The following is a 23,627-nucleotide window of genomic DNA, read 5'->3' as shown; positions in this document are numbered from 1 at the left end:
GCAGTGCTGGGGTCTCTGGGTAGTGATATGCCTGAGTCACACAGGGTGTCATTAACTCTCTCTCTGCAGTGCTGGGGGTCTCTGGGTAGTGATACGCCTGAGGTCACACAGTACATCATTACTTCTCCCCCCTCTCCTTGTAGTGCTGGGGGTCTCTGGGTAGTGATATGCTTGAGGTCACACAGTATGTCATTACCTCTTTCTCCTCTCAGAAGTGCTGGGTTCTCTGGACAGTGATATGCCTGAGGTCACACAGTACATCATTACCTCTCTCTCCTCTTTCTGCAGCGCTGGGGGTCTCTGGGTAGTGATATGCCTGAGGTCACACAGCGTGTCATTACCTCTCTCCTCTCTCTGCAGCGCTGGGGGTCTCTGGGTAGTGATATGCCTGAGGTCACACAGTACATCATTACCTCGCTCCCCTCTCTCTGTAGTACTGGGGGTCTCTGGGTAGTGATATGCCTGAGGTCACACAGTGCGTCATTACCTCTCTCTCCTCTCAGAAGTGCTGGGGTCTCTGGACAGTGATATGCCTGAGGTCACACAGTACATCATTATCTCTCTCTCTCCTCTCTCTGCAGCGCTGGGGGTCTCTGGGTAGTGATATGCCTGAGGTCACACAGTGTGTCATTACCTCTCTCTGCAGAGCTGGGGGTCTCTGGACAGTGATATGCCTGAGGTCACACAGTACATCATTATCTCTCTCTCCCCTCTCTCTTCAGCACTGGGAGTCTCTGGGTAGTGATATGCCTGAGGTCACACAGTGTGTCATTACCTCTCTCTTCTCTCTCTGCAGTGCTGGGGGTCTCTGGGTAGTGATATGCTTGAGGTCACACAGTATGTCATTACCGCTCTCTCCTCTCAGAAGTGCAAGGGTCTCTGGACAGTGATATGCCTGAGGTCACAGAGTACATCATTACCTCTATCTCCTCTCTCTGCAGCGCTGGGGGTCTCTGGGTAGTGATATGCCTGAGGTCACACAGTGTGTCATTACCTCAATCTCCTCTCTCTGCAGTGCTGGGGTCTCTGGGTAGTGTTATGCCTGAGGTCACACAGTGTGTCATTACCTCTCTCTTCTCTCTCTGCAGCGCTGGGGGTCTCTGGGTAGTGATATGCCTGAGGTCACACAGTACATCATTACCTCTCTCCCCTCTCTCTGTAGTGCTGGGGGTCTCTGGGTAGTGATATGCTTGAGGTCACACAGTATGTCATTACCTCTCTCTCCTCTCAGAAGTGCTGGGGTCTCTCGACAGTGATATGCCTGAGGTCACAGAGTACATCATTACCTCTCTCTCCTCTCTCTGCAGTGCTGGGGGTCTCTGGGTAGTGATATGCCTGAGTTCACACAGTGCGTGATTACCTCTCCCTCCTCTCAGAAGTGCGGAGGTCTCTGAGTAGTGATATGCCTGAGGTCACACAGTGCATCATTACCTCTCTCTCCTCTCAGAAGTGCTGTGGTCTCTGGGTAGTGATATGCCTGAGGTCACACAATGTGTCATTACCTCTCTCTCCGCTCTGCAGTCCTGGGGGTCTCTGGGTAGTCTCTGGGTCCCTGAGGTCACACAGTACATCATTACCTCTCTCCCCTCTCTCTGTAGTGCTGGAGGTCTCTGGGTAGTGATATGCTTGAGGTCACACAGTGTGTCATTACCTCTCTCTCCTTTCAGAAGTGCTGGGGTCTCTGGGTAGTGATATGCCTGAGGTCACACAGTGTGTCATTACCTCTCTCTCCTCTCTGCTGTGCTGCGGTCTCTGGGTAGTGATACGCCTGTGGTCACACAGTACATCATTACCTCTCTCCCCTCACTCTGTAGTGCTGGGGGTCTCTGGGTAGTGATATGCTTGAGGTCACACAGTATGTCATTACCTCTCTCTCCTCTCAGAAGTGCTGGGGTCTCTGGACAGTGATATGCCTGAGGTCACACAGTACATCATTACCTCTCTCTCTTCTCTCTGCAGCGCTGGGGATCTCTGGGTAGTGATATGCCTGAGGTCACACAGTGTCTCATTACCTCTCTCTCCTCTCTGCTGTGCTGCGGTCTCTGGGTAGTGATACGCCTGAGGTCACACAGTACATCATTACCTCTCCCCTCTCTCTGTAGTGCTGGGGGTCTCTGGGTAGTGATATGCCTGAGGTTACACAGTGCGTCATTACCTCTCTCTCTTCTCAGAAGTGCTGGGGACTGTGGGTAGTGATATGCCTGAGGTCACACAGTGTGTCATTACCTCTCTCTCCTCTCTGCTGTGCTGCGGTCTCTGGGTAGTGATACGCCTGAGGTCACACAGTACATCATTACCTCTCTCCCCTCTCTCTGTAGTGCTGGGGGTCTCTGGGTAGTGATATGCTTGAGGTCACACAGTATGTCATTACCTGTCTCTCCTCTCAGAAGTGCTGGGGTCTCTAGACAGTGACATGCCTGAGGTGACACAGTACATCATTATCTCTCTCTCTCCTCTCTCTGCAGCGCTGGGGTCTCTGGGTAGTGATATGCCTGAGGTCACACAGTATGTCATTACCTCTCTCTTCTCTCTCTGCAGTGCTGGGGGTCTCTGGGTAGTGATATGCCTGAGGTCACACAGTACATCATTACCTCTCTCCCCTCTCTCTGTAGTTGTGGGGGTCTCTGGGTAGTGATATGCTTGAGGTCACACAGTATGTCTTACCTCTCTCTCCTCCCAGAAGTGCTGGGGTCTCTGGACAGTGATATGCCTGAGTTCACAGAGTACATCATTACCTCTCTCTCCTATACATCATTACCTCTCTCCCTTCTATCTGTAGTGCTGGGGGTCTCTGGGTAGTGATATGCTTGAGGTCACACAGTATGTCATTACCTCTCTCTCCTCTCAGAAGTGCTGGGGTCTCTGGTCTCTGATATGCCTGAGGTCACACAGTGCGTCATTACCTCTCTCTCCTCTCAGAAGTGCTGGGGTCTCTGGACAGTGATATGCCTGAGGTCACACAGTACATCATTATCTCTCTCTCTCCTCTCTCTGCAGCGCTGGGGGCTCTGGGTAGTGATATGCCTGAGGTCACACAGTGTGTCATTACCTCTCTCTTCTCTCTCTGCAGAGCTGGGGGTCTCTGGACAGTGATATGCCTGAGGTCACACAGTACATCATTATCTCTCTCTCCCCTCTCTCTGCAGCACTGGGAGTCTCTGGGTAGTGATATGCCTGAGGTCACACAGTGTGTCATTACCTCTCTATCCTCTCTCTGCAGTGCTGGGGGTCTCTGGGTAGTGATATGCCTGAGGTCACACAGTGTGTCATTACCTCTCTCTCCTTTCAGAAGTGCTGGGGTCTCTGGGTAGTGATATGCCTGAGGTCACACAGTACATCATTACCTCTCTCCCCTCTCTCTGTAGTGGCGGGGGTCTCTGGGTAGTGATATGCTTGAGGTCACACAGTATGTCATTACCTCTCTCTCCTCTCAGAAGTGCTGGGGTCTCTGGACAGTGATATGCCTGAGGTAACAGAGTACATCATTACCTCTCTCTCCTCTCTCTGCAGCGCTGGGGGTCTCTGGGTAGTGATATGCCTGAGGTCACACAGTGCGTCATTACCTCTCTCTCCTCTCTCTGCAGTGCTGGGGTCTCTGGGTAGTGATATGCCTGAGGTCACACAATGTGTCATTACCTCTCTCTCCTCTCTCTGCAGTGCTGCGGTCTCTGGGTAGTGATACGCCTGAGGTCACAGAGTACATCATTACCTCTCTCTCCTCTCTCTGTAGTGCTGGGGGTCTCTGGGGAGTGATATGCTTGAGGTCACACAGTATGTCATTACCTCTCTCTCCTCTCAGAAGTGCTGGGGTCTCTGGGTAGTGATATGCCTGAGGTCACACAGTGTGTCATTACCTCTCTCTCCTCTCTGCTGTGCTGCGGTCTCTGGGTAGTGATACGCCTGAAGTCACACAGTACATCATTACCTCTCTCCCCTCACTCTGTAGTGCTGGGGCTCTCTGGGTACTGATATGCTTGAGGTCACACAGTATGTCATTACCTCTAACTCCTCTCAGAAGTGCTGGGGTCTCTGATATGCCTGAGGTCACACAGTGCATATTTACCTCTCTCTCCTCTCAGAAGTGCTGGGGGTGTCTGGGTAGTGATATGCCTGAGGTCACACAGTGTGTCATTACCTCTCTCTCCTCTCTCTGCAGTGCTGGGGTCTCTGGGTAGTGATATGCTTGAGGTCACACAGTGTGTCATTACCTCTCTCTCCTCTCTCTGCAGCGCTGGGGATCTTTAGGTAGTGATGTACCTGAGGTCACACAGTGTGTCATTACCTCTCTCTTCTCTCTCTGCAGAGCTGGGGATCTCTGGGTAGTGATATGCCTGATGTCACACAGTACATCATTACCTCTCTCCCCTCTCTCTGTAGGGGTGGGGGTCTCTGGGTAGTGATATGCTTGAGGTCACACAGTGCGTCATTACCTCTCTCTCCTCTCAGAAGTGCTGGGGTCTCTGGTCTCTGATATGCTTGAGGTCACACAGTATGTCATTACATCTCTCTCCTCTCAGAAGTGCTGGGGTCTCTGGGTAGTGACATGCCTGGGGTCACAGAGTACATCATTACCTCTCTCTCCTCTCTCTGCAGCGCTGGGGCTCTCTGGGTAGTGATATCCCTGAGGTCACACAGTGCGTCATTACCTCTCCCACCTCTCAGAAGTGCGGGGATCTCTGAGTAGTGATATGCCTGAGGTCACACAGTGCGTCATTACCTCTCTCTACTCTCAGAAGTGCTGGGGACTGTGGGTAGTGATATGCCTGAGGTCACACAGTGCGTCATTACCTCTCCCACCTCTCAGAAGTGCGGGGATCTCTGAGTAGTGATATGCCTGAGGTCACACAGTGCATCATTACCTCTCTCTCCTATACATCATTACCTCTCTCCCTTCTATCTGTAGTGCTGGAGGTGTCTGGGTAGTGATATGCTTGAGGTCACACAGTATGTCATTACCTCTCTCTCCTCTCTGCTGTGCTGCGGTCTCTGGGTAGTGATACGCCTGAAGTCACACAGTACATCATTACCTCTCTCCCCTCACTCTGTAGTGCTGGGGGTCTCTGGGTAGTGATATGCTTGAGGTCACACAGTATGTCATTACCTCTCTCTCCGCTCAGAAGTGCTGGGGTCTCTGATATGCCTGAGGTCACACAGTGCGTCATTACCTCTCTCTCCTCTCAGAAGTGCTGGGGTCTCTGGACAGTGATATGCCTGAGGTCACACAGTACATCATTACCTCTCTCTCCTCTCTCTGTAGTGCTGGGGTCTCTGGGTAGTGATATGCTTGAGGTCACACAGTGTGTCATTACCTCTCTCTCCTCTCAGAAGTGCTGGGGACTCTGGACAGTGATATGCCTGAGGTCACACAGTACATCATTACCTCTCTTCTCTCTCTGCAGCGCTGGGAGTCTCTGGGTAGTGATATGCCTGAGGTCACACAGTACATCATTACCTCTCTCTCCTCTCTCTGTAGTGCTGGGGTCTCTGGGTAGTGATGTGCTTGAGGTCACACAGTATGTCATTACCTGTCTCTCCTCTCAGAAGTGCTGGGGTCTCTGGACAGTGACATGCCTGAGGTGACACAGTACATCATTACCTCTCTCTCTCCACTCTCTGCAGCGCTGGGGTCTCTGGGTAGTGATATGCCTGAGGTCACACAGTGTGTCATTACCTCTCTCTTCTCTCTTTGCAGTGCTGGGGTTCTCTGGGTAGTGATATGCCTGAGGTCACACAGTACATCATTACCTCTCTCCCCTCTCTCTGTAGTTGTGGGGGTCTCTGGGTAGTGATATGCCTGAGGTCACACAGTATGTCATTACCTCTCTCTCCTCCCAGAAGTGCTGGGGCTCTGGACAGTGATATGCCTGAGGTCACAGAGTACATCATTACCTCTCTCCCCTCTATCTGTAGTGCTGGGGGTCTCTAGGTAGTGATATGCTTGAGGTCACACAGTATGTCATTACCTCTCTCTCCTCTCAGAAGTGCTGGGGTCTCTGGTCTCTGATATGCCTGAGGTCACACAGTGCGTCATTACCTCTCTCTCCTCTCAGAAGTGCTGGGGTCTCTGGGCAGTGATATGCCTGAGGTCACACAGTACATCATTATCTCTCTCTCTCCTCTCTCTGCAGCGCTGGGGGTCTCTGGGTAGTGATATGCCTGAGGTCACACAGTACATCATTACCTCTCTCCCCTCTCTCTGTAGTGCTGGGGGTCTCTGGGTAGTGATGTGCTTGAGGTCACACAGTACATCATTACCTCTCTCCCCTCTCTCTGTAGTACTGGGGGTCACACAGTACATCATTACCTCTCTCTCCTCTCTCTGCAGCGCTGGGGGTCTCTGGGTAGTGATATGCCTGAGGTCACACAGTGTGTCATTACCTCTGTCTCCTCTCTCTGCAGCGCTGGGGGTCTCTGGGTAGTGATAGGCCTGAGGTCACACAGTACATCATTACCTCTCTCCCCTCTCTCTGTAGTACTGGGGGTCACACAGTACATCATTACCTCTCTCTCCTCTCTCTGCAGCGCTGGGGGTCTCTGGGTAGTGATATGCCTGAGGTCACACAGCGTGTCATTACCTCTCTCCTCTCTCTGCAGCGCTGAGGGTCTCTGGGTAGTGATATGCCTGAGGTCACACAGTACATCATTACCTCTATCCCCTCTCTCTGTAGTGCTGGGGGTCTCTGGGTAGTGATACGCCTGAGGTCAAACAGTGCATCATTACCTCTCTCCCCTCTCTCTGCAGTTCTGGGGGTCTCTGGGTAGTGATATGCCTGAGGTCACACAGTGTGTCATTACCTCTCTCTCCTCTCTCTGCAGTGCTGGGGTCTCTGGGTAGTGAGATGCCTGAGGTCACACAGTGCGTCATTACCTCTCCCTCCTCTCAGAAGTGCTGGGGTCTCTGGGTAGTGATGTGCCTGAGGTCACACAGTGCGTCACTACCTCTCTCTCCTCTCAGAAGTGCTGGGGTCTCTGGGTAGTGATATGCCTGAGGTCACACAGTGTGTCATTACCTCTCTCTCCTCTCAGAAGTGCTGGGGTCTCTGGGTAGTGATATGCCTGAGGTCACACAGTGTGTCATTACCTCTCTCTCCTCTCTCTGCAGTGCTGGGGTCTCTGGGTAGTGATATGCCTGAGGTCACACAATGTGTCATTACCTCTCTCTCCTCTCTGCAGTGCTGGGGGTCTCTGGGTAGTGATATGCTTGAGGTCACACAGTGTGTCATTACCTCTCTCTCCTCTCTCTGCAGTGCTGGGGTCTCTGGGTAGTGATATGCTTAAGGTCACACAGTGTGTCATTACCTCTCTCTCCTCTCACAAGTGCTGGGGTCTCTGGAAAGTGATACGCCTGAGGTCACAGAGTACATCATTACCTCTCTCTCCTCTCTCTGCAGCGCTGGGGGTCTCTGGGTAGTGATATGCCTGAGGTCACACAGTGTGTCATTACCTCTCTCTCCTCTCTCTGCAGTGCTGGGGTCTCTGGGTAGTGATATGCCTGAGGTCACGCAGTTCGTCCTTACCTCTCCCTCCTCTCCGGAGTGCTGGGGTCTCTGGGTAGGGATATGCCTGAGGTCACACAGTGCGTCATTACCTCTCTCTTCTCTCTCTGCAGTGCTGGGGGTTTCTGGGTAGTGATATGCCTGAGGTCAAACAGTACATCATTACCTCTCTCCCCTCTCTCTGCAGCGCTGGGGGTCTCTGGGTAGTGATATGCCTGAGGTCACACAGTGCGTCATTACCTCTCCCTCCTCTCAGAAGTGCGGGGGTCTCTGAGTAGTGATATGCCTGAGGTCACACAGTGCGTCATTACCTCTCTCTCCTCTCAGAAGTGCTGGGGTCTCTGGGTAGTGATATGCCTGAGGTCACACAATGTGTCATTACCTCTCTCTCCGCTCTGCAGTCCTGGGGGTCTCTGGGTAGTGACGTCCCTGAGGTCACACGGTACATCATTACCTCTCTCCCCTCTCTCTGTAGTGCTGGGGATCTCTGGGTAGTGATATGCTTGAGGTCACACAGTATGTCATTACCTCTCTCTCCTCTCAGATGTGCTGGGGACTCTGGACAGTGATATAACTGAGGTCACAAAGTACATCATTACCTCTTTCTCCTCTCTCTGCAGCGCTGGGGATCTCTGGGTAGTGATATGCCTGAGGTCACACAGTGTCTCATTACCTCTCTCTCCTCTCTGCTGTGCTGCGGTCTCTGGGTAGTGATACGCCTGAGGTCACAGAGTACATCATTACCTCTCTCTTCTCTCTCTGCAGAGCTGGGGGTCCCTGGGTAGTGTCATAATCCTGAGGTCACACAGTGTGTCATTACCTCTCTCTCCTCTCTCTTCAGTGCTGGGGTCTCTGGGTAGTGATATGCCTGAGGTCACACAGTGTGTCATTACCTCTCTCTTCTCTCTCTGCAGAGCTGGGGGTCCCTGGGTAGTGATATGCCTGAGGTCACACAGTACATCATTACCTCTCCCCTCTCTCTGTAGTGCTGGGGGTCTCTGGGTAGTGATATGCTTGAGGTCACGCAGTATGTCATTACCTCTCTCTCCTCTCACAAGTGCTGGGGTCTCTGGACAGTGATATGCCTGAGGTCACACAGTACATCATTACCTCTCTCTCCTCTCTCTGCAGCACTGGGGGTCTCTGGATAGTGATATGCCTGAGGTCACACAGTGCATGATTACCTCTCCCTCCTCTCAGAAGTGCGGAGGTCTCTGAGTAGTGATATGCCTGAGGTCACACAGTGCATCATTACCTCTCTCTCCTCTCAGAAGTGCTGGGGTCTCTGGGTAGTGATATGCCTGAGGTCACACAGTGCGTAATTACCTCTCTCGCCGCTCTGCAGTCCTGGGGGTCTCTGGGTAGTGATGTCCCTGAGGTCACACAGTACATCATTACCTCTCTCCCCTCTCTCTGTAGTGCTGGGGTCTCTGGGTAGTGATATGCTTGAGGTCACACAGTATGTCATTACCTCTCTCTCCTCTCAGAAGTGCTGGGGTCTCTGGACAGTGATATGCCTGAGGTCACACAGTACATCATTAACTCTCTCTCCTCTCTCTGCAGCGCTGGGGATTTCTGGGTAGTGATATGCCTGAGGTCACACAGTGTCTCATTACCTCTCTCTCCTCTCTCTGCAGTGCTGGGGTCTCTGGGTAGTGATATGCCTGAGTCACACAGGGTGTCATTAACTCTCTCTCTGCAGTGCTGGGGGTCTCTGGGTAGTGATACGCCTGAGGTCACACAGTACATCATTACTTCTCCCCCCTCTCCTTGTAGTGCTGGGGGTCTCTGGGTAGTGATATGCTTGAGGTCACACAGTATGTCATTACCTCTTTCTCCTCTCAGAAGTGCTGGGTTCTCTGGACAGTGATATGCCTGAGGTCACACAGTACATCATTACCTCTCTCTCCTCTTTCTGCAGCGCTGGGGGTCTCTGGGTAGTGATATGCCTGAGGTCACACAGCGTGTCATTACCTCTCTCCTCTCTCTGCAGCGCTGGGGGTCTCTGGGTAGTGATATGCCTGAGGTCACACAGTACATCATTACCTCGCTCCCCTCTCTCTGTAGTACTGGGGGTCTCTGGGTAGTGATATGCCTGAGGTCACACAGTGCGTCATTACCTCTCTCTCCTCTCAGAAGTGCTGGGGTCTCTGGACAGTGATATGCCTGAGGTCACACAGTACATCATTATCTCTCTCTCTCCTCTCTCTGCAGCGCTGGGGGTCTCTGGGTAGTGATATGCCTGAGGTCACACAGTGTGTCATTACCTCTCTCTGCAGAGCTGGGGGTCTCTGGACAGTGATATGCCTGAGGTCACACAGTACATCATTATCTCTCTCTCCCCTCTCTCTTCAGCACTGGGAGTCTCTGGGTAGTGATATGCCTGAGGTCACACAGTGTGTCATTACCTCTCTCTTCTCTCTCTGCAGTGCTGGGGGTCTCTGGGTAGTGATATGCTTGAGGTCACACAGTATGTCATTACCGCTCTCTCCTCTCAGAAGTGCAAGGGTCTCTGGACAGTGATATGCCTGAGGTCACAGAGTACATCATTACCTCTATCTCCTCTCTCTGCAGCGCTGGGGGTCTCTGGGTAGTGATATGCCTGAGGTCACACAGTGTGTCATTACCTCAATCTCCTCTCTCTGCAGTGCTGGGGTCTCTGGGTAGTGTTATGCCTGAGGTCACACAGTGTGTCATTACCTCTCTCTTCTCTCTCTGCAGCGCTGGGGGTCTCTGGGTAGTGATATGCCTGAGGTCACACAGTACATCATTACCTCTCTCCCCTCTCTCTGTAGTGCTGGGGGTCTCTGGGTAGTGATATGCTTGAGGTCACACAGTATGTCATTACCTCTCTCTCCTCTCAGAAGTGCTGGGGTCTCTCGACAGTGATATGCCTGAGGTCACAGAGTACATCATTACCTCTCTCTCCTCTCTCTGCAGTGCTGGGGGTCTCTGGGTAGTGATATGCCTGAGTTCACACAGTGCGTGATTACCTCTCCCTCCTCTCAGAAGTGCGGAGGTCTCTGAGTAGTGATATGCCTGAGGTCACACAGTGCATCATTACCTCTCTCTCCTCTCAGAAGTGCTGTGGTCTCTGGGTAGTGATATGCCTGAGGTCACACAATGTGTCATTACCTCTCTCTCCGCTCTGCAGTCCTGGGGGTCTCTGGGTAGTCTCTGGGTCCCTGAGGTCACACAGTACATCATTACCTCTCTCCCCTCTCTCTGTAGTGCTGGAGGTCTCTGGGTAGTGATATGCTTGAGGTCACACAGTGTGTCATTACCTCTCTCTCCTTTCAGAAGTGCTGGGGTCTCTGGGTAGTGATATGCCTGAGGTCACACAGTGTGTCATTACCTCTCTCTCCTCTCTGCTGTGCTGCGGTCTCTGGGTAGTGATACGCCTGTGGTCACACAGTACATCATTACCTCTCTCCCCTCACTCTGTAGTGCTGGGGGTCTCTGGGTAGTGATATGCTTGAGGTCACACAGTATGTCATTACCTCTCTCTCCTCTCAGAAGTGCTGGGGTCTCTGGACAGTGATATGCCTGAGGTCACACAGTACATCATTACCTCTCTCTCTTCTCTCTGCAGCGCTGGGGATCTCTGGGTAGTGATATGCCTGAGGTCACACAGTGTCTCATTACCTCTCTCTCCTCTCTGCTGTGCTGCGGTCTCTGGGTAGTGATACGCCTGAGGTCACACAGTACATCATTACCTCTCCCCTCTCTCTGTAGTGCTGGGGGTCTCTGGGTAGTGATATGCCTGAGGTTACACAGTGCGTCATTACCTCTCTCTCTTCTCAGAAGTGCTGGGGACTGTGGGTAGTGATATGCCTGAGGTCACACAGTGTGTCATTACCTCTCTCTCCTCTCTGCTGTGCTGCGGTCTCTGGGTAGTGATACGCCTGAGGTCACACAGTACATCATTACCTCTCTCCCCTCTCTCTGTAGTGCTGGGGGTCTCTGGGTAGTGATATGCTTGAGGTCACACAGTATGTCATTACCTGTCTCTCCTCTCAGAAGTGCTGGGGTCTCTAGACAGTGACATGCCTGAGGTGACACAGTACATCATTATCTCTCTCTCTCCTCTCTCTGCAGCGCTGGGGTCTCTGGGTAGTGATATGCCTGAGGTCACACAGTATGTCATTACCTCTCTCTTCTCTCTCTGCAGTGCTGGGGGTCTCTGGGTAGTGATATGCCTGAGGTCACACAGTACATCATTACCTCTCTCCCCTCTCTCTGTAGTTGTGGGGGTCTCTGGGTAGTGATATGCTTGAGGTCACACAGTATGTCTTACCTCTCTCTCCTCCCAGAAGTGCTGGGGTCTCTGGACAGTGATATGCCTGAGTTCACAGAGTACATCATTACCTCTCTCTCCTATACATCATTACCTCTCTCCCTTCTATCTGTAGTGCTGGGGGTCTCTGGGTAGTGATATGCTTGAGGTCACACAGTATGTCATTACCTCTCTCTCCTCTCAGAAGTGCTGGGGTCTCTGGTCTCTGATATGCCTGAGGTCACACAGTGCGTCATTACCTCTCTCTCCTCTCAGAAGTGCTGGGGTCTCTGGACAGTGATATGCCTGAGGTCACACAGTACATCATTATCTCTCTCTCTCCTCTCTCTGCAGCGCTGGGGGCTCTGGGTAGTGATATGCCTGAGGTCACACAGTGTGTCATTACCTCTCTCTTCTCTCTCTGCAGAGCTGGGGGTCTCTGGACAGTGATATGCCTGAGGTCACACAGTACATCATTATCTCTCTCTCCCCTCTCTCTGCAGCACTGGGAGTCTCTGGGTAGTGATATGCCTGAGGTCACACAGTGTGTCATTACCTCTCTATCCTCTCTCTGCAGTGCTGGGGGTCTCTGGGTAGTGATATGCCTGAGGTCACACAGTGTGTCATTACCTCTCTCTCCTTTCAGAAGTGCTGGGGTCTCTGGGTAGTGATATGCCTGAGGTCACACAGTACATCATTACCTCTCTCCCCTCTCTCTGTAGTGGCGGGGGTCTCTGGGTAGTGATATGCTTGAGGTCACACAGTATGTCATTACCTCTCTCTCCTCTCAGAAGTGCTGGGGTCTCTGGACAGTGATATGCCTGAGGTAACAGAGTACATCATTACCTCTCTCTCCTCTCTCTGCAGCGCTGGGGGTCTCTGGGTAGTGATATGCCTGAGGTCACACAGTGCGTCATTACCTCTCTCTCCTCTCTCTGCAGTGCTGGGGTCTCTGGGTAGTGATATGCCTGAGGTCACACAATGTGTCATTACCTCTCTCTCCTCTCTCTGCAGTGCTGCGGTCTCTGGGTAGTGATACGCCTGAGGTCACAGAGTACATCATTACCTCTCTCTCCTCTCTCTGTAGTGCTGGGGGTCTCTGGGGAGTGATATGCTTGAGGTCACACAGTATGTCATTACCTCTCTCTCCTCTCAGAAGTGCTGGGGTCTCTGGGTAGTGATATGCCTGAGGTCACACAGTGTGTCATTACCTCTCTCTCCTCTCTGCTGTGCTGCGGTCTCTGGGTAGTGATACGCCTGAAGTCACACAGTACATCATTACCTCTCTCCCCTCACTCTGTAGTGCTGGGGCTCTCTGGGTACTGATATGCTTGAGGTCACACAGTATGTCATTACCTCTAACTCCTCTCAGAAGTGCTGGGGTCTCTGATATGCCTGAGGTCACACAGTGCATATTTACCTCTCTCTCCTCTCAGAAGTGCTGGGGGTGTCTGGGTAGTGATATGCCTGAGGTCACACAGTGTGTCATTACCTCTCTCTCCTCTCTCTGCAGTGCTGGGGTCTCTGGGTAGTGATATGCTTGAGGTCACACAGTGTGTCATTACCTCTCTCTCCTCTCTCTGCAGCGCTGGGGATCTTTAGGTAGTGATGTACCTGAGGTCACACAGTGTGTCATTACCTCTCTCTTCTCTCTCTGCAGAGCTGGGGATCTCTGGGTAGTGATATGCCTGATGTCACACAGTACATCATTACCTCTCTCCCCTCTCTCTGTAGGGGTGGGGGTCTCTGGGTAGTGATATGCTTGAGGTCACACAGTGCGTCATTACCTCTCTCTCCTCTCAGAAGTGCTGGGGTCTCTGGTCTCTGATATGCTTGAGGTCACACAGTATGTCATTACATCTCTCTCCTCTCAGAAGTGCTGGGGTCTCTGGGTAGTGACATGCCTGGGGTCACAGAGTACATCATTACCTCTCTCTCCTCTCTCTGCAGCGCTGGGGCTCTCTGGGTAGTGATATCCCTGAGGTCACACAGTGCGTCATTACCTCTCCCACCTCTCAGAAGTGCGGGGATCTCTGAGTAGTGATATGCCTGAGGTCACACAGTGCGTCATTACCTCTCTCTACTCTCAGAAGTGCTGGGGACTGTGGGTAGTGATATGCCTGAGGTCACACAGTGCGTCATTACCTCTCCCACCTCTCAGAAGTGCGGGGATCTCTGAGTAGTGATATGCCTGAGGTCACACAGTGCATCATTACCTCTCTCTCCTATACATCATTACCTCTCTCCCTTCTATCTGTAGTGCTGGAGGTGTCTGGGTAGTGATATGCTTGGGGTCACACAGTATGTCATTACCTCTCTCTCCTCTCTGCTGTGCTGCGGTCTCTGGGTAGTGATACGCCTGAAGTCACACAGTACATCATTACCTCTCTCCCCTCACTCTGTAGTGCTGGGGGTCTCTGGGTAGTGATATGCTTGAGGTCACACAGTATGTCATTACCTCTCTCTCCGCTCAGAAGTGCTGGGGTCTCTGATATGCCTGAGGTCACACAGTGCGTCATTACCTCTCTCTCCTCTCAGAAGTGCTGGGGTCTCTGGACAGTGATATGCCTGAGGTCACACAGTACATCATTACCTCTCTCTCCTCTCTCTGTAGTGCTGGGGTCTCTGGGTAGTGATATGCTTGAGGTCACACAGTGTGTCATTACCTCTCTCTCCTCTCAGAAGTGCTGGGGACTCTGGACAGTGATATGCCTGAGGTCACACAGTACATCATTACCTCTCTTCTCTCTCTGCAGCGCTGGGAGTCTCTGGGTAGTGATATGCCTGAGGTCACACAGTACATCATTACCTCTCTCTCCTCTCTCTGTAGTGCTGGGGTCTCTGGGTAGTGATGTGCTTGAGGTCACACAGTATGTCATTACCTGTCTCTCCTCTCAGAAGTGCTGGGGTCTCTGGACAGTGACATGCCTGAGGTGACACAGTACATCATTACCTCTCTCTCTCCACTCTCTGCAGCGCTGGGGTCTCTGGGTAGTGATATGCCTGAGGTCACACAGTGTGTCATTACCTCTCTCTTCTCTCTTTGCAGTGCTGGGGTTCTCTGGGTAGTGATATGCCTGAGGTCACACAGTACATCATTACCTCTCTCCCCTCTCTCTGTAGTTGTGGGGGTCTCTGGGTAGTGATATGCCTGAGGTCACACAGTATGTCATTACCTCTCTCTCCTCCCAGAAGTGCTGGGGCTCTGGACAGTGATATGCCTGAGGTCACAGAGTACATCATTACCTCTCTCCCCTCTATCTGTAGTGCTGGGGGTCTCTAGGTAGTGATATGCTTGAGGTCACACAGTATGTCATTACCTCTCTCTCCTCTCAGAAGTGCTGGGGTCTCTGGTCTCTGATATGCCTGAGGTCACACAGTGCGTCATTACCTCTCTCTCCTCTCAGAAGTGCTGGGGTCTCTGGGCAGTGATATGCCTGAGGTCACACAGTACATCATTATCTCTCTCTCTCCTCTCTCTGCAGCGCTGGGGGTCTCTGGGTAGTGATATGCCTGAGGTCACACAGTACATCATTACCTCTCTCCCCTCTCTCTGTAGTGCTGGGGGTCTCTGGGTAGTGATGTGCTTGAGGTCACACAGTACATCATTACCTCTCTCCCCTCTCTCTGTAGTACTGGGGGTCACACAGTACATCATTACCTCTCTCTCCTCTCTCTGCAGCGCTGGGGGTCTCTGGGTAGTGATATGCCTGAGGTCACACAGTGTGTCATTACCTCTGTCTCCTCTCTCTGCAGCGCTGGGGGTCTCTGGGTAGTGATAGGCCTGAGGTCACACAGTACATCATTACCTCTCTCCCCTCTCTCTGTAGTACTGGGGGTCACACAGTACATCATTACCTCTCTCTCCTCTCTCTGCAGCGCTGGGGGTCTCTGGGTAGTGATATGCCTGAGGTCACACAGCGTGTCATTACCTCTCTCCTCTCTCTGCAGCGCTGAGGGTCTCTGGGTAGTGATATGCCTGAGGTCACACAGTACATCATTACCTCTATCCCCTCTCTCTGTAGTGCTGGGGGTCTCTGGGTAGTGATACGCCTGAGGTCAAACAGTGCATCATTACCTCTCTCCCCTCTCTCTGCAGTTCTGGGGGTCTCTGGGTAGTGATATGCCTGAGGTCACACAGTGTGTCATTACCTCTCTCTCCTCTCTCTGCAGTGCTGGGGTCTCTGGGTAGTGAGATGCCTGAGGTCACACAGTGCGTCATTACCTCTCCCTCCTCTCAGAAGTGCTGGGGTCTCTGGGTAGTGATGTGCCTGAGGTCACACAGTGCGTCACTACCTCTCTCTCCTCTCAGAAGTGCTGGGGTCTCTGGGTAGTGATATGCCTGAGGTCACACAGTGTGTCATTACCTCTCTCTCCTCTCAGAAGTGCTGGGGTCTCTGGGTAGTGATATGCCTGAGGTCACACAGTGTGTCATTACCTCTCTCTCCTCTCTCTGCAGTGCTGGGGTCTCTGGGTAGTGATATGCCTGAGGTCACACAATGTGTCATTACCTCTCTCTCCTCTCTGCAGTGCTGGGGGTCTCTGGGTAGTGATATGCTTGAGGTCACACAGTGTGTCATTACCTCTCTCTCCTCTCTCTGCAGTGCTGGGGTCTCTGGGTAGTGATATGCTTAAGGTCACACAGTGTGTCATTACCTCTCTCTCCTCTCACAAGTGCTGGGGTCTCTGGAAAGTGATACGCCTGAGGTCACAGAGTACATCATTACCTCTCTCTCCTCTCTCTGCAGCGCTGGGGGTCTCTGGGTAGTGATATGCCTGAGGTCACACAGTGTGTCATTACCTCTCTCTCCTCTCTCTGCAGTGCTGGGGTCTCTGGGTAGTGATATGCCTGAGGTCACGCAGTTCGTCCTTACCTCTCCCTCCTCTCCGGAGTGCTGGGGTCTCTGGGTAGGGATATGCCTGAGGTCACACAGTGCGTCATTACCTCTCACTCCTCTCAGAATTGCTGGGGTCTCTGGGTAGTGATATGCCTGAGGTCACACAATGTGTCATTACCTCTCTCTCCTCTCTGCTGTGCTGGGGGTCTCTGGGGAGTGATATGCATGAGGTCACACAGTACATCATTACCTCTCCCTCTCTCTGTAGTGCTGGGGGTCTCTGGGTAGTGATATGTTTGAGGTCACACAGTGTGTCATTACCTCTCCCCTCTCTCTGTAGTGCTCGGGGTCTCTGGGTAGTGATATGCCTGAGGTCACACAGTATGTCATTACCTCTCTCTCCTCTCAGAAGTGCTGGGGTTTCTGGACAGTGATATACCTGAGGTCACACAGTACATCATTACCTCTCTCTCCTCTCTCTGCAGCGCTGGGGGTCTCTGGGTAGTGATATGCCTGAGGTCAGACAGTGTGTCATTACCTCTCTCCCCTCTCTCTGCAGTGCTGGGGGTCTCCGGGTAGTGATATACCTGAGGTCACACAGTACATCATTACCTCTCTCTCCTCTCTCTGCAGCGCTGGGGGTCTCTGGGTAGTGATATGCCTGAGGTCAGACAGTGTGTCATTACCTCTCTCCCCTCTCTCTGTAGGGGTGGGGGTCTCTGGGTAGTGATATGCTTGAGGTCACACAGTGCGTCATTACCTCTCTCTCCTCTCAGAAGTGCTGGGGTCTCTGGGTAGTGACATGCCTGGGGTCACAGAGTACATCATTACCTCTCTCTCCTCTCTCTGCAGCGCTGGGGCTCTCTGGGTAGTGATATCCCTGAGGTCACACAGTGCGTCATTACCTCTCTCTACTCTCAGAAGTGCTGGGGACTGTGGGTAGTGATATGCCTGAGGTCACACAGTGCGTCATTACCTCTCCCACCTCTCAGAAGTGCGGGGATCTCTGAGTAGTGATATGCCTGAGGTCACACAGTGCATCATTACCTCTCTCTCCTATACATCATTACCTCTCTCCCTTCTATCTGTAGTGCTGGGGGTCTCTGGGTAGTGATATGCTTGAGGTCACACAGTATGTCATTACCTCTCTCTCCTCTCTGCTGTGCTGCGGTCTCTGGGTAGTGACACGCCTGAAGTCACACAGTACATCATTACCTCTCTCCCCTCACTCTGTAGTGCTGGGGGTCTCTGGGTAGTGATATGCTTGAGGTCACACAGTATGTCATTACCTCTCTCTCCGCTCAGAAGTGCTGGGGTCTCTGATATGCCTGAGGTCACACAGTGCGTCATTACCTCTCTCTCCTCTCAGAAGTGCTGGGGTCTCTGGACAGTGATATGCCTGAGGTCACACAGTACATCATTACCTCTCTCTCCTCTCTCTGTAGTGCTGGGGTCTCTGGGTAGTGATATGCTTGAGGTCACACAGTGTGTCATTACCTCTCTCTCCTCTCAGAAGTGCTGGGGACTCTGGACAGTGATATGCCTGAGGTCACACAGTACATCATTACCTCTCTTCTCTCTCTGCAGCGCTGGGAGTCTCTGGGTAGTGATATGCCTGAGGTCACACAGTACATCATTACCTCTCTCTCCTCTCTCTGTAGTGCTGGGGTCTCTGGGTAGTGATGTGCTTGAGGTCACACAGTATGTCATTACCTGTCTCTCCTCTCAGAAGTGCTGGGGTCTCTGGACAGTGACATGCCTGAGGTGACACAGTACATCATTACCTCTCTCTCTCCACTCTCTGCAGCGCTGGGGTCTCTGGGTAGTGATATGCCTGAGGTCACACAGTGTGTCATTACCTCTCTCTTCTCTCTTTGCAGTGCTGGGGTTCTCTGGGTAGTGATATGCCTGAGGTCACACAGTACATCATTACCTCTCTCCCCTCTCTCTGTAGTTGTGGGGGTCTCTGGGTAGTGATATGCCTGAGGTCACACAGTATGTCATTACCTCTCTCTCCTCCCAGAAGTGCTGGGGCTCTGGACAGTGATATGCCTGAGGTCACAGAGTACATCATTACCTCTCTCTCCTCTACATCATTACCTCTCTCCCCTCTATCTGTAGTGCTGGGGGTCTCTAGGTAGTGATATGCTTGAGGTCACACAGTATGTCAATACCTCTCTCTCCTCTCAGAAGTGCTGGGGTCTCTGGTCTCTGATATGCCTGAGGTCACACAGTGCGTCATTACCTCTCTCTCCTCTCAGAAGTGCTGGGGTCTCTGGGCAGTGATATGCCTGAGGTCACACAGTACATCATTATCTCTCTCTCTCCTCTCTCTGCAGCGCTGGGGGTCTCTGGGTAGTGATATGCCTGAGGTCACACAGTACATCATTACCTCTCTCCCCTCTCTCTGTAGTGCTGGGGGTCTCTGGGTAGTGATGTGCTTGAGGTCACACAGTACATCATTACCTCTCTCCCCTCTCTCTGTAGTACTGGGGGTCACACAGTACATCATTACCTCTCTCTCCTCTCTCTGCAGCGCTGGGGGTCTCTGGGTAGTGATATGCCTGAGGTCACACAGTGTGTCATTACCTCTGTCTCCTCTCTCTGCAGCGCTGGGGGTCTCTGGGTAGTGATAGGCCTGAGGTCACACAGTACATCATTACCTCTCTCCCCTCTCTCTGTAGTACTGGGGGTCACACAGTACATCATTACCTCTCTCTCCTCTCTCTGCAGCGCTGGGGGTCTCTGGGTAGTGATATGCCTGAGGTCACACAGCGTGTCATTACCTCTCTCCTCTCTCTGCAGCGCTGAGGGTCTCTGGGTAGTGATATGCCTGAGGTCACACAGTACATCATTACCTCTATCCCCTCTCTCTGTAGTGCTGGGGGTCTCTGGGTAGTGATACGCCTGAGGTCAAACAGTGCATCATTACCTCTCTCCCCTCTCTCTGCAGTTCTGGGGGTCTCTGGGTAGTGATATGCCTGAGGTCACACAGTGTGTCATTACCTCTCTCTCCTCTCTCTGCAGTGCTGGGGTCTCTGGGTAGTGAGATGCCTGAGGTCACACAGTGCGTCATTACCTCTCCCTCCTCTCAGAAGTGCTGGGGTCTCTGGGTAGTGATGTGCCTGAGGTCACACAGTGCGTCACTACCTCTCTCTCCTCTCAGAAGTGCTGGGGTCTCTGGGTAGTGATATGCCTGAGGTCACACAGTGTGTCATTACCTCTCTCTCCTCTCAGAAGTGCTGGGGTCTCTGGGTAGTGATATGCCTGAGGTCACACAGTGTGTCATTACCTCTCTCTCCTCTCTCTGCAGTGCTGGGGTCTCTGGGTAGTGATATGCCTGAGGTCACACAATGTGTCATTACCTCTCTCTCCTCTCTGCAGTGCTGGGGGTCTCTGGGTAGTGATATGCTTGAGGTCACACAGTGTGTCATTACCTCTCTCTCCTCTCTCTGCAGTGCTGGGGTCTCTGGGTAGTGATATGCTTAAGGTCACACAGTGTGTCATTACCTCTCTCTCCTCTCACAAGTGCTGGGGTCTCTGGAAAGTGATACGCCTGAGGTCACAGAGTACATCATTACCTCTCTCTCCTCTCTCTGCAGCGCTGGGGGTCTCTGGGTAGTGATATGCCTGAGGTCACACAGTGTGTCATTACCTCTCTCTCCTCTCTCTGCAGTGCTGGGGTCTCTGGGTAGTGATATGCCTGAGGTCACGCAGTTCGTCCTTACCTCTCCCTCCTCTCCGGAGTGCTGGGGTCTCTGGGTAGGGATATGCCTGAGGTCACACAGCGCGTCACTACCTCTCTCTCCTCTCAGAAGTGCTGGGGGCTCTGGGTAGTGATATGCCTGAGGTCACACAGTGCGTCATTACCTCTCCCTCCTCTCAGATGTGCTGGGGGCTCTGGGTAGTGATATGCCTGAGGTCACACAGTGCGTCATTACCTCTCACTCCTCTCAGAATTGCTGGGGTCTCTGGGTAGTGATATGCCTGAGGTCACACAATGTGTCATTACCTCTCTCTCCTCTCTGCTGTGCTGGGGGTCTCTGGGGAGTGATATGCATGAGGTCACACAGTACATCATTACCTCTCTCTCCTCTCTCTGCAGTGCTGGGGTCTCTGGGTAGTGATATGTTTGAGGTCACACAGCATGTCATTACCTCTCTCCTCTCTCTGCAGTGCTGGGGTCTCTGGGTAGTGATATGCCTGAGGTCACACAGTGCGTTATTACCTCTCTCTCCTCTCTCTGCAGCGCTGGGGGTCTCTGGGTAGTGATATGCATGAGGTCACACAGTACATCATTACCTCTCTCTCCTCTCTCTGCAGCGCTGGGGGTCTCTGGGCAGTGATATGCCTGAGGTCACACAGTACATCATTGCCTCTCTCTCCTCTCTCTGCAGTGCTGGAGTCTCTGGGTAGTGATATGCCTGAGGTCACACAGTGCGTTATTACCTCTCTCTCCTCTCAGAAGTGCTGGGGTCTCTGGGTAGTGATATGCATGAGGTCACACAATGTGTCATTACCTCTCTCTCCTCTCTGCAGCGCTGGGGGTCTCTGGGTAGTGATATGCATGAGGTCACACAGTACATCATTACCTCTCTCTCCTCTCTCTTCAGTGCTGGGGTCTCTGGGTAGTGATATGCCTGAGGTCACACAGTGCGTCATTACCTCTCTCTCTTCTCTCCGGAGTGCTGGGGTCTCTGGGTAGGGATATGCCTGAGGTCACACAGTGCGTCATTACCTCTCACTCCTCTCAGAATTGCTGGGGTCTCTGGGTAGTGATATGCCTGAGGTCACACAGTGTGTCATTACCTCTCTCTCTTCTCTCAGCAGTGCTGGGGACTCTGGGTAGTGATATGCCTGAGGTCACACAGTACATCATTACCTCTCTCTCCTCTCAGAAGTGCTGGGGTCTCTGGCTAGTGATATGCCTGAGGTCACACAGTGCGTCATTACCTCTCTCTCCTCTCTCTGCAGTGCTGGGGGTCTCTGGGTAGTGATATGCCTGAGGTCACACAGTACATCATTACCTCTCTCTCCTCTCTCTGCAGTGCTGGGCGTCTCTGGGTAGTGATACGCCTGAGGTCACACAGTACGTCATTACCTCTCTCCCCTCTCTCTGTAGTTGTGGGGGTCTCTGGGTAGTGATATACTTGAGGTCACACAGTATGTCATTACCTCTCTCTCCTCTCAGAAGTGCTGGGGTCTCTGGTCTCTGATATGCCTGAGGTCACACAGTGCGTCATTACCTCTCTCTCCTCTCAGAAGTGCTGGGGACTCTGGACAGTGATATGCCTGAGGTCACACAGTACATCATTACCTCTCTCTCCTCTCTCTGCAGCGCAGGGGATCTCTGGGTAGTGATATGCCTGAGGTCACACAGTGCGTCATTACCTCTCTCTACTCTCAGAAGTGCTGGGGACTGTGGGTAGTGATATGCCTGAGGTCACACAGTGTGTCATTACCTCTCTCTCCTCTCTGCTGTGCTGCGGTCTCTGGGTAGTGATACGCCTGAGGTCACACAGTACATCATTACCTCTCTCCCCTCTCTCTGTAGTTGTGGGGGTCTCTGGGTAGTGATATGCCTGAGGTCACACAGTATGTCATTACCTCTCTCTCCTCCCAGAAGTGCTGGGGTCTCTGGGTAGTGATATGCCTGAGGTCACACAGTATGTCATTACCTCTCTCTTCTGTCTCTGCAGCGCTGGGGTCTCTGGGTAGTAATATGCCTGAGGTCACACAGTGCGTCATTACCTCTCTCTCCTCTCTCTGCAGCGCTGGTGACTTTGGATCCAGACACAGCTCATAGAAGCCTGACCCTCTCTGAGGACGGGAGACGCGTGGGATGGACAGACAGCGAGCAGCCCCGGCCGGACAACCCCGAGAGATTCACTTATTATTCCTGTGTGCTGGGGCTGGAGGGGTTCACCTCGGGGGGCATTACTGGGAGGTGCAGCTGCTGCAGGAGGGGTGGTGGGCAGTGGGGGTCGCACGAGAGTCCGTGAGAAGGGAGGGGAGTATCCTGTACCCTGAGGGGGGGGTCTGGGCTGTGTGGCGGCGGTATGATGGTCAGTACGTGGCTCTCACGTCCCCTCAAACCCCCCTGAGCCCCCGTCAGCGCCCCCTGAAGCTGGGGCTGTACCTGGACTATGAGGGGGGGCGGCTGTCCGTGTACAATGCAGACACCTGGGAGCATCTCTACACCTTCAATGACTCCTTCACCGGGGGGCTGCGCCCCTACTTCCGGGTCACTGAAGGGGCAGAGCTGCGCCTGGTGTAACTGCTGATGGGCCCCCTCACCTCAACATCAGCGCCTGCTTGAAGTACGTGTGTGTCCCTAGCGCCTAGAAGCCGTGCTGCAGCGCTTTGCCCTCTGTCCCCGATGCCTGCGGACCCCCTCCTCCCCCTACAGACCCTGCTCGGCCCCGGCGGGACTCTCAGCGCTTTGTGTGAAGTGTCCGCGCTCAGTGTAAGAGGCGCTTTCTGTGCAGTTATCACTCGGGGCTTCAGGGAGCTGCAGAGCGCGTCATAAAGCGCCGTCTCCTGACATTTACTGCTTAAATAAAGTGCGAGTGACGAGAACAAATACCGGCTGAGGGTGTTTTTTCCAGTTTTTGTACAGACAGAGACATTAAGGCCCGTATTTATACTTCGTTTGCGCCGAATTTGCGTCGTTTTTTTCGACGCAAATTCGGCGCAAAACTAACGCCATATTTATACTTTGGCGTTAGACGCGTCTAGCGCCAAAGTATGGGTAAATTGCGTCATTTTTTTGCGTGAACGCCTTCCTTGCGTTAATGAGATGCAAGGAAGGCGTTCCCGTCTAAAAAAATGACGGCGACACAAATGCGTCGTATTTATACTCCCGGGCAAAAATCACGCCCGGGAGTGGGCGTGGCAAAAAACCCCGCATTTGCGCCACTTTTTAACGCCTGGGTCAGGGCAGGCGTTAAGGGGCCTGTGGGCTCAAAATGAGCCCACAGGTGCCCTCCCCTGCCCCCAGGGACCCCCCCTGCCACC

The 23,627-nt window shown here is 52.7% G+C and overlaps 1 protein-coding gene across 2 annotated transcripts in view; it reads left to right on the top strand.

Annotated features, from left to right (window-relative positions):
- Positions 1–23,193, top strand: part of LOC138288415 (butyrophilin subfamily 2 member A2-like) — a 163,877-nt gene extending 140,684 nt beyond the window's left edge. For both annotated transcript variants that reach the window (XM_069229975.1, XM_069229974.1), the window contains one exon: positions 22,383–23,193. In XM_069229975.1, the coding sequence (XP_069086076.1) occupies positions 22,383–22,612 (230 nt within the window). In that variant the 3' untranslated portion in view covers positions 22,613–23,193. The remainder of the gene's footprint in view (positions 1–22,382) is intronic.
- Positions 23,194–23,627: the final 434 nt, after the last annotated feature.

This window comes from Pleurodeles waltl, chromosome 4_1, assembly GCF_031143425.1.
Source record: "Pleurodeles waltl isolate 20211129_DDA chromosome 4_1, aPleWal1.hap1.20221129, whole genome shotgun sequence".
NCBI classification, from domain to species: domain Eukaryota; kingdom Metazoa; phylum Chordata; class Amphibia; order Caudata; family Salamandridae; genus Pleurodeles; species Pleurodeles waltl.
Note: the sequence above shows the minus strand (reverse complement) of the source record. Positions and strands in the feature narration are given on the sequence as shown.